Source organism: Gracilinanus agilis, chromosome 1 (assembly GCF_016433145.1).
Source record: "Gracilinanus agilis isolate LMUSP501 chromosome 1, AgileGrace, whole genome shotgun sequence".
In the NCBI taxonomy this organism is placed as follows: Eukaryota; Metazoa; Chordata; class Mammalia; order Didelphimorphia; family Didelphidae; genus Gracilinanus; species Gracilinanus agilis.
Genome location: NC_058130.1, coordinates 666,226,898 through 666,237,851, shown reverse-complemented (window position 1 = coordinate 666,237,851; position 10,954 = coordinate 666,226,898). Strand labels below are relative to the sequence as shown.

General features: G+C 39.8%; 1 protein-coding gene across 3 annotated transcripts in view; it reads left to right on the top strand.

The window, feature by feature from the left end:
• The first annotated feature begins 3,940 nt into the window (after positions 1 to 3,940).
• ENPP2 (ectonucleotide pyrophosphatase/phosphodiesterase 2) overlaps positions 3,941 to 10,954 on the top strand; it is a 131,622-nt gene continuing 124,608 nt past the window's right edge. For all 3 annotated transcript variants that reach the window (XM_044668930.1, XM_044668923.1, XM_044668916.1), the window contains exons 1-2: positions 3,941 to 4,007; positions 4,280 to 4,382. In XM_044668930.1, coding sequence (XP_044524865.1) covers positions 3,975 to 4,007; positions 4,280 to 4,382 — 136 coding nt within the window. In that variant the 5' untranslated portion in view covers positions 3,941 to 3,974. The remainder of the gene's footprint in view (positions 4,008 to 4,279; positions 4,383 to 10,954) is intronic.

Below are 10,954 nucleotides of genomic sequence, written 5' to 3'. Positions count from 1 at the left end.
TAATCTCTAGACCTGGCTCTCTATCTACCGAGCCAAGCTAGCTGCCCCCATATATTCTCTTCATCTTGAAGCCTTTTCTAGGGCTAAAGTCTTCTTTCCTAAGATGCCCAGTATTTAACTACTTTGCATGTATTTGCATTCATTGACATTATACTCATGCTTTAGGTATTTTATGTATACTTGTTCTCTCTCCTATTAGAAAATAAGCTTTATGTGAGTCAGGATTATTTAATGATTTATCCTTGTATTCTCAGCACCTAGCATAGTACCTGGCACAGTTGTTGTTCAGTATTGTTCAGCCATGTCTGACTCTTCCTGACCCCATTATGGAGTTTTCTTGCTCGTGTGGCTTGCCATTTTCCTTCTCCGGTCAATTAGGGCAAATAGAGATTAGAGCAAGGCCACACAGTTAGAACTCAGGGCTCTCCAGGTCAGCCCATTCTCCACTGAGCTATCTAGCTGCCACCTGGCACAAAGGAGGCTCTTAATAAGCATTTGTTGATTGATTGTTACAAAGAAGAGCTTATAGACCTGACATCTTTTTGAGTATAAATAAAGCTCAAAGGGTATATTAATCAAGTTGACATTATCCTCTATTGTTTCCAGTTATTTTTGGCTGTGATGATAAACGATTAGATGCCTCCTTATTTTGTGGATCATTAGTGGCCTCGAAAACTAGGAAGACTTGGTAAATCATGTAAGCTCTCAGTGCTGTAGGGATCAGACACCACAGCCCCATGCTTCAAGGGCCCCAAACACTCCTGAGTGCAAACCAGATGAAAACACAAGTTGGAAATATTTAGTAAAATAAATAAAAATGTAAGAGAACATAGATATTACATTTAAAAACAAAGTCAATATGTAGCTCTCAGAGATCCTTCTGTCCAGATTTAATGTTCAGTCATTTTTTTTTGGTTCATTTTTTTTGGTCCTGTTTCAATTTGGTGTTTCTTTGCAAAGATACTGGACTGGTTTGCTATTCCCTTCTCCAATTAATTTTACAGATGAGGAAACTGAGGCAACTAAAATTAAATGACTTGCTGAGGATCACACAGCTAGTAAGTGTCTGAAGCCAGATTTGAACTCTGGAGGATGAGTCTTTTTGAATCTAGGATTAGCAGTAGGTCCACTTCTCTACCCAGCTGCCATACTTATGGATCAGTGGCCTGGATTTTGGATGCCACTGTTCTAGGGAACTCTCCAAGACTCCAGGTTACAGAGTCAGTGCTGATTTCCATTAGAAAAGAGTGCATTTATACCTGGGAGTTCCTTTTATCAGTGGTCCAGTTCTTTAACTTTATAGTGATACCCTTAGATTTTAAGTGCAGATGGTAGAAAAAGCTGCATATTTCATAAGCTTTTCTAAAATCTTAAACATATTACCTCATTTCAAAAAAGGTATACAATGAAGTCTTACTACTTGTGTGTGTGTGTGTGTGTGTGTGTGTGTGTGTGTGTGTGTGTGACCACAGGCAATTCCCTTAACCCTTCTGAACCTCAGTTTTCTTAGTTGTGAAATGAAAATGTTAATAGCTAGAGTACCATCCTCGTAGGGTTGTTGTATAGGTCAATTGAAACTATGTTCTTAAAAATCTATAAAATAATAACTATTATTCTTTCTTCTACCATTGCCTGTTTTAAATGAACTTGTAACCTACCGCAGCTTTGTGATAATGTGAGTCACAAAATGATTGGCAATGTATTTTCTTTTCCAATGAGCTGTTATCTGATTCTCAAATACATAATGAAACTCTGGTCATTCAGATGGGCATCTCTTGTCAACACAATGGTGGTACCTTTGGGCTGCCCTATTCTATCTGAATACAACCAGAGCTCAGTGAGTCATTTGTTGTATGGTGGGTCTGAGATTTGTTTACACATAAAAGCATTCATTTTGTGCTGGAGTAATGATTATTTGGAAGAAGCAATAAAACAACAACAACAAATTCTCACTCTCTCTTGACTCTTAAGGTAAGAGAATCATTAGAATAGACCCGTATTGGTGAACCTATGGCACATGTGCTGGAGGGGGCTGCTCCCTTCCCTCTCTCCACTATGCCCAAGGACATTTTTAACATCCACCGCCCCTCTGCCCAGCAGCCCAATGGGAGTGCCTCCTCCCTGCCTTGTCTGGGATAAGGGGTTGTTGGCTCACATGTGGCATGAGGGCACAGTTGGGGCATTTGGCCTCTAAAAGGTTTGCCATCACTGCCTTAGACATTAAAGATTTTAAAGTTGATAGGGATCTTAGAGGCCAACTCCCTCATTCTATAACTAGGATAACTAATGTTCATAGAAATGAAATCAGGTCTACTCACTCCTCCATCCAGGAATTCTGCTATTATAGCTACATTATCTCTCTAGCCTTAGTTTTGTTATGGTAGTGGCTGTTGTTTAATCATTTCAGTCATGTCCAACTCTTAATGACTCCATTTGGGGTTTTCTTGGCAAAGATACTAGAGTGGTTTGCTGTTTCTTTCTCCAGTTCATTTTATAGATAAGCAAACTGTGTCAAACAGAGTGAAGTGACTTGCCCAGGATCACAAAACTTATAAATGTCTGAGGCCAAATTTGGACAGAGGTCTTCCTGACTCCAGATCTGGTGCTCTATCCACTGTGCCACCTAGCTGCTCTTTTACCTCAGTTCCTTCATCCACAAAATGTTGAGATTGGACTAGATGACAATTTAGATTCTCTAGAACTCTGAGTCTTTGAATTTTAATATTTGAATATAAGCTCCTCAAGGATAGGGAACATTTCATTTTAGTCTTTATACTACAGTTCCTAAATCTTCCCCTATCTCTTAGTTCCGGGCTTAATAAAAGCCTAGTGACTGCTGCTGTGATCCTGTATTACCTTTCATCTGAGGCACTAGACAAGCATTTTGGTAAATTTTAAGACTAAGCCTAAACACTGTTCCTTTAAGTATATTTGTTGGTAAAAAGCTCAGTGAAAGAAACTTCTCTCTCCCTGAAGGGCTGGGTTGCTTTGCCTTGAATGATAATTTACCCCCACGAATAACTGGCAAACCAATACTTTGAATCATAATTCTATCCATCTCTAGTTTCCTTCCTAAATGAAACTGCTTATGAAGCTGTTTTTTCCCCCAAGCTGGTAGTTTCTTCTTAAAAAAAAAAAAAAGGACACAGAAACTGTCTGTCTTTATGTCCTTTCTGATAGGCAAGGAGGACTTGGTGTTGCTTGGCTGGCATTCTTGGTAATTTGATAAAGCTCCTCCTTTGAACCATAACAACAAGATGAGGAAAAATAATGCTATCTCTGGCGTTGGTTACAGTCGCAGGAGATTTCATAGTGAGAAATTGTTGGAAAATCATGGAGAACAGAAAAAGAGGTAACAGCTAGGACTTAGACATGAAAATTGAGCCTCTCTAATCAAATAAATGGTAAGACCAGCAAATTATTAGTTTCATAAATTATAAAAACTTCCTTTAAAAAATAAAGTTGTAAGATTAATGGCATTGAATAACTACATTGTAAATCTCCAAAGCCTGAAACTGGTACCAAACCTCTCTGCTTTCTCCAGCCCTGTTTCACTTTTATCGGATAAAATACATTTGGTTTCTTTTTTCCCCGTGTTTTTGTGAGGAAAGTAAGATGAACATGAAATGTTATTGGCCACAGCAACATTAGAAAACCTCGTGTTGCCAGAGGAAACCACATAAAAGCGTGTGTGTCTGTGTGTGTATGTGTATGGTGTGTGTGTGGGGGGGGGAAGGGCTAGGGGGAGGGGAAAAGAAGGATGATGCTGGGAGCCTCTTGTACTCAGAGCTGGGATTTGTGAGTGAACCATGATGAAATCAGGCCCTTGGCAAATCAAATGAGCCTGTCAACCTCCCCAGGTGGGATTAGTTGTAGCTAATAGACTGGACTCAGAGAGCAAAGAGCCCGGCATTCAGTGTAGAGAAAATAGAGAACAACACACAGCAAAAAAGGCTTTCCAAGAATTCTCTACCATGGCAAAGAGAAACGCTTTCCAGTCACACCAGGTAGGGGGCAAGAGAATGAATTTCTGTGGGAAGGAGACCCTTCCACTGCCTCCTGAAGGACATGCTATTAAATGAAAGGCTTTCTGCTCAGTTGGCTTAATTAAACAAGCCTTGCAGAGTTCTGAACGTATGAAACAGAATGACATTTGAATGATGTGTCTGAAAAGCTAGAGGACTGAGCTGTGATGATGTGATGATCCTTAAATGCCACAAGATCTCGACTTCTAACCAACTAGAAATGTGCTTGACAGTTTGGTCTTTTACTTCCCTAGGTATTCTCCCTGTTCATTTTTGCCATCGGAGTATATGCCTGTGTAGGATTTGCCACAAACCGAATTAAGAGAGCTGAAGAATGGGAGGAGGGCCCTCTCTCAGGTAAATGACCTATTAAATAGCATCTCTTCAAAATTCTCCATCTCTTTTGTGAGCGGTTTTGTCGATGTGAAGCGAGATTCCCTTTGGAAAGAAAATCTCCGGCTGTAAAACATTCAGCTTTGACCTAGATTTCAGCATAGAACGAGATGGGGAAAGTGACAGGTTTACAGGTATTTTAGTTATTGCTCAGTAATAGAATAACTAGAAAGAATAAATGAAATGATGTTTGTAAAATTCCTGGTGATGGGAAATGTATAGCTCCAACGTTTTCGAACGTTATGGATGAATCAAAAGACAGCTGGCTGTCTTTTGCTGCAAACTGCCCACTGCCGAGGTAAAAACGGTGAGAGCAGGTGGTCCTTTAAGACTGGCGGTACCTGGTGCCCGTAGGCTGTCAGGCAGCTGCTGGCCGGCTGCCTCCCCCACCCCCTGCCACTCTTTTCTTTAAGAGTTTTCTGATGTGGGGAGAAGAGAAAATAAATGATGAGTATACAAGGGAATCTCTTTTTAGCAAACTTGAGGAATAGAGTATTTCATGGAATCAAGATTTGTTTAGGACAGAAAAAGAACGTGGAATACAGAAGGGATTGGAACGAGGTCCCGGGGATAAACTTGTCTCCATTTTCTTTCCTGTGGCATAAGGAAGGTAGGCTATAAATGCGTCCCTTGGCTTAATTACTCGAACTGAAGAGAGAGGGGGAAAGTTTCCTTTTACAATATGCTAGTCCACAGACAGTTTGAGAACTCTGATAAAGGAGCTCCTTGTGCATGGCGAGGGGCTTAGCTGACCAGGTCTTAAGTAATGAGTTGGTTAATTTCCTGGAAATTGGAGCTGCTGATGGTTTTATAAATAAAAATTACATTTTAAGTAATGGGTACCCTAGAGGGCAATATTTTTCTGGACTTAACCTGACTTTTCAGCATGTTTTTCTCTTTTTCGGGTAGCTCTGTGCATAACGTACTCACGTTTCTTGACAGTTCTGACCTCCAAGACCACCACCTGTCTTGATTTGGCTGGCCCTAACTTTGATTATTAATCTGTTCATGGTGAATAGGATAAGGGAATACACAGCCTTCTTTTACATCAACTAAGTTTCTTCTGAGTCATGCCAGAGGGTTGAAAGAATAATATTAGGTTGGGAGTGGGGGGTGGAGAGGGTTAGGTAGGAAAGCTGAGATCATAAAAATTGTGTGGCCGGTGAGGCGAATGGACAAAATGAATTGTCTACTGTTAGAGAAGGCAGGGGAGGGCAGAGGAGCAGAAGGTACAATGCCGGGTTAGGGGACCTTGCTTTTATTGGTAACAAATGTTCTGTTTGGACATGTATGACTCCCATGAACACTCACAGTAGCTGTGGAGAAAAGGAAATCTTACCTCTCTGGAAGGCTAAAGGGTTCCACAGAAGCTGTTACATCTTCTTGAGAACTATTCTAGGGTGGGCTGGTTTGGTTTTGGTTGTTTTTGTTTTGTTTTTTTGCTTTGACTTTCTTTAGAATATTCTATATAGGCAAGTGGTGAGGTGAATATTAAAGGGAAATAAATGCAATGCATTCTTAACTAATGTGAAAAACCAATTTGTTTGGCTCATTTTAACATGACTGATCTTGGAGGATGTACCATGAGAACTTGGTCTAATGGAAGGCAAATTGGGCTGGGAATCTTAGGCTCATAAATTTGGAGGATCCAAGAAGTCATGATGTCTAGCTTCCATCATTTTACAAATGAGGAAACTGAGGCCCAGGGAGGTTAAGTGACTTGACTAGCTAGTATCTGAAGTAGGATTCAAACCCAAATCTTGACTCAAAGATCAAAGTTCTATGCACTACTCCATGAGAAGGATTGAGAGTCAATCCCTATGGGATAATTTTAGTCAAGCCACTGAATCCCCTCTGGCCCTTAGATCTCTCATGGGAGGGGGATTGGTCTAAGTGAGATTTAAGGCCCTTCTTTGGCCTAAAGGTTATAAATTCTCATTTATGCTGTTCTATCCTGAATTGCTATGCACCATTCTGTAGAATTTCTTGCCCTAGATTAATCTCAAAGACTGTTATAAATTAATTGCTGACCATGGGGAGGTAATTTAAATTCCCATGGTCTCTGTTTCCTCACATGTGAAAAAAGGATTAATTGGGCTAAATGGCCCCATCTCTTGCATTTCTAAATCTATGATCTTATGAACAGCAATGAGCATTGTACTTTTAAGGAATATCACTGAGGCTAGAGTGCTGTTTTGTTTTTAAGTTCTTTCTTAAACCCAATTCCTATTGCTTAAAAATGCATACCACAGGGGCAGTTAGATGGCACAGTATATAGAGAGCCAGGTCTAGAGTCAGGAGGACCTGAGTTCAAATTTGGCCTCAGATACTTTCTAGCTGTGTGACCCTGAACAAGTCACTTAACCCTGATTACCTAGCCCTTGCTGCTCTTCTATCTTAGAATTAATACTAAGACAGAAGGCAAGAGTTAGAAAAAGTGTATACCACAGAGCTTTGACAAGATTCTCTTTTCTTTAAAATATAGGCCAGCAGTAAGAATAAACATTTAGTTCTCAAACAACTGTTTTTCTGTGTTACAAAGAAGCAGTTAACAGAATGAAGGAATTGATACTAATATTGGCTGTGCCATTTCTGGTAAAATCAACATTTGATGATGTGTTGTTATGGCAACCTTCAAGGAGGGGCTGAAACCTACCCAGGAAAGCAGAGAAACTGAGATTTAAAAATTTTATTTAACAATTACAAAAATTATTGATTCTCCTAGAGCAAGGGTTCTGAATTTTGTTTATATCATGGACCCTTTAGGCAATCTGGTAAAGCTTATGGATACTTTCTTGAAGTTATAAATGCATAACATAAAGTACACAGGACTACAAAGAAAAGCAATTATTTTGAATGTTTTCCAATTTTTTTTAAGGAGCTCACAGATTCCAGGTTAAGAATTCTCCTAGGGGCAGCTGGATGGCTCAGTGAGAGCCAGGCCTAGAGATGGGAGGTCCTGAGTTCAAATGGCGTCAGGCACTTCCTAGCTGGGTGACCCTGGGCAAGTCACTTAATCCCATTGCCTCACCCTTACCACTCTTCTGCCTTGGAACCAATACACAGTATTGATTCTAAGACAGAAGGTAAGGGTTTAAAACAAAAAAAGAATTCTCCTTTAACTTGTGTTCTGCATTCCTAAGTAGTTTTAAAAAATTCCTTAACTACACAGAAGCAGAAAAACTGGACCTGATGATCTTTGAAAGATAGTTTACTTTTGATTTCCATTTTTCAGACATCCACCTTTTTTGCTCTCTGGAAGTAGCTTTTTTTTTTTTTTCCTGCTTAAAAACCAGAGTTTATTTCTCCACATTTTTCATCACTTTGGTCATTCAGGACAAGGATGGGAAACTTAGAGCTTCAGGAGGCATGGAGACTTTTAGTGCCACAAGGTCTGGAAAGAGCCTTCTGTAAACAGCTTCTCTAAATAAGAGTATCAGAACCACTAGCAAAGCCTTTGCATCCGAAAACACGACGGTCTGAATAGTCCCATTAGCTCGAGATCACTTAGGCAGAGAGGTCGATGTCCTTGCTTCCCGTTGCTATTTTCCACCCAGATCAGTCTTGGAAGCCAGGAGCTTCTGAGACATCCCAGCGAATATGAGAATGGAGGACGTTGGCCCCTCGTCAACTACAGACTGACTCAGGCAGGATGGTGTATTCAAAATTGTCCTGCCTGTTCGTTAGCAAATAGGGGCAGATCCTTGCAAAAAAAAAAAAAAACCAAAAAAAACCAACCTCTGCCAGTTGCTGAGAAGGTCTGGCACGTGTCAATACTCTTCGTGCTGTACTCTGGACCAGAGTATTAATTTCAAGGCTGAGGCAATGCAAACAAGCTCTGTTTATAATTAATTAACTAGCATATCTGTAGGCTAGATTTATTGTTACTGCCCTGTGAGCTATTAGAAGTGGCCGTAGAATGAGACTTTTGAAAGTGGTAGCAAGCAAAGAAGATGAGGAAAAGCTGAAAACTCGGTGGCTCGAGTGAGCATAGATGGCTTGTCTTAACGTGACCGAGTCATTTCAGTTCATCTGGGGAGCGGGAGACACGAAACAGAAGGCCTGTACAGAGGGTATCTCCCAGGGGAGCTAGGACAGAGCCTCATCTGTATTAGGTGCTTAATTTGTTGAATTGGCTTGCGTGGAGAATAAATATCACTTTTGTATCTCGGTTTATGACCCTTTTGACACTGACGGCAGCAAGACAGCGTTCAAGCGGTGGGATTTTTGTCTTTTTTTTTTTTCCTCCCCATTGAAGTATGTGATTTGGTTCTTTTGCTCTTCAGGTTCAAATTGGATATGTTATTTAATAGATGGATTGTTAATTTTGAGGGCAAATAGTAATTTATCATCTGGTGGGTTAGGTATTTTGAAAGCTTAGGATGACCCATTCGTTATTTTTTTTAAACCCTTATTTTCTGTTTTAGAATTGATATTAAGATCCTTTTTAAGGCAGAAGAATGATAAAGGCTAGGCAATTTGGGTTAAGTGACTTGTCCAGGGTCACAGCTAAGAAGTGGCTGAGGTCAAATTTGAACCAGGACATCAGTCTCCAGACCTGTCACTCTGTCCACTATTCATTATCTTTAATGATCTGGCAGAAGTATAGGTAGGTGGCACAGCAGATAGATTGCCAAGCCTGGAGTTGGGAGGACCTCGGTTCAAATACATTCCCAGATACTTCCTAGCTATGTGACCCTGGGCAAGTCATTTTACCCTGTTTGTCTCAGTTTCCTTATCTGTAAAATGAGCTGGAGAAGAGAATGGCAAATCACTCTAGCATTTTTGCCATGAAAACCCCAAAAGAGTTCATGGAGAGCCAGAAACGACTGATATGACTGTACAAAGAAAGTGTTAATGTGTCTATAAATGAAATTTGGGGGTATAATTGAAAACCATATGTTGCAAAGAACATTGTCGATGAAAAGGTGGCTTGCATCTGTACTCAGAGAAGAAGGACATTGATCCAAATCCCATATCAATGGCCTTTCAATTTAAAAAGTTGTATTAGATGACTCCTGAGGTGATCATCCAGATAGAGATAGGCCCTTAGAGGCCATCTAGTCTGACTATTTCTTTGAATAGAAGAGGAAACCGAGGCCTGACAAGATTAAACAACTTATCTGGGGTCACACAGATATTAAGCCACAGAGCTGGAATTCAAATTCAGGTCCCCTGACTGCAAACAGATTCTGAGAATTTTTCTTTAAGGAATACAGGAAAGTGTGAGTGAAGAATGATCATGTTCATTTTAATTTGGTGTCTTTTGAGGTGAAATTATTTAATGGAAAAACCAATATTTTCCCAAGAAGTCAGTGGTGGGAAGGCGAGACTAACACTTAGATGACTGAAGAAGAGATTGTGTCTTGGTCATTATGGAATTGTTTCTAGTGTCTAGTACAGTGTTCTACACATACACAAAAGGCACTCAAAAATACTTATTGAGGGTCTGCTATGTAGCACAGTGGATAGAGTGCCGGGTGCAGGAGTTCCTGGGTTCAAATCTGGCCTTAAATACTTTCTACCTTTGTGACTCTGGGCAAGCCACTTAACCTCGATCACCTAGCCCTTACCACTTTTTTGTCTTAGGATTGATACTAAGATGGTAAGGGTTAAGACAAAAATGCTTATTGAATTTAATGGTGGAAATCCAATGGCTTTACTAGGTACTCACTGAAGTTTTATATTAAATCCAGTGTGTAAGTTAAGAAAGAATTTAGGTCAGGAGAATGTGATCTTCTGAATTTGAATTCTGTTAGGATACCAAAGCAAATGGAAGCTAGGTGGCAAAATAGATAGAGGGCAAGATCTGAAGTCAGAAAGACCTAGGTTCAAATCCAGACTCAGAAATTACTAGCTATTTACTCTGGGCAAATTACTAAACCCTGTCTGCCTCAGTCTCTTCATCTATCAAAATGAGCCAGAGAAGGAAATGGCAAACCTCTCCAGTATTTCTGCCAAGAAAACCCCAGACGAGAGAGAGCATGAAGAGCAGTTGGACAGGACTGAACAACAACACTAGAGCTAAAGTCTTTAAGAGATATAGTAATTACAGAGTGTGTTGATTTTCCTGCTTTCAGTCAATAAAGATTTATTAAGTGCCTTCTTTGTGTCAGGCACTGTGCTAAGTACCAGGAATAAAAAGAAAAGCAAGATAGCTTCTTCTCTCAAGTTGTTTATTGTCTAATGGGGGAGCTAACATATAAACAACTATGTACAAGCAAGTTGTATGCAGGATAGAGTGGAAATACTCAACAGAGGGAAAGCGTGAAAATTAAGAAAGATCATGGTAGGTTTCCAGTAGAGGAAGGGATTTTAGCTGGGTCTTGAAGGAATCCAGGGATGGTCTAACCCTCCTGCATTGCTTTTCACATCTTCAGTGACAAATCTTCAGAACATTATTGGTATAGATCTGGATTTCAATCAACTGGGAAACATTTCTTAAATAACTGGTTTTTATATATAATATAATATAATATAATATAATATAATATAATATAATATAATATAATATAATATAATATAATATAATATAA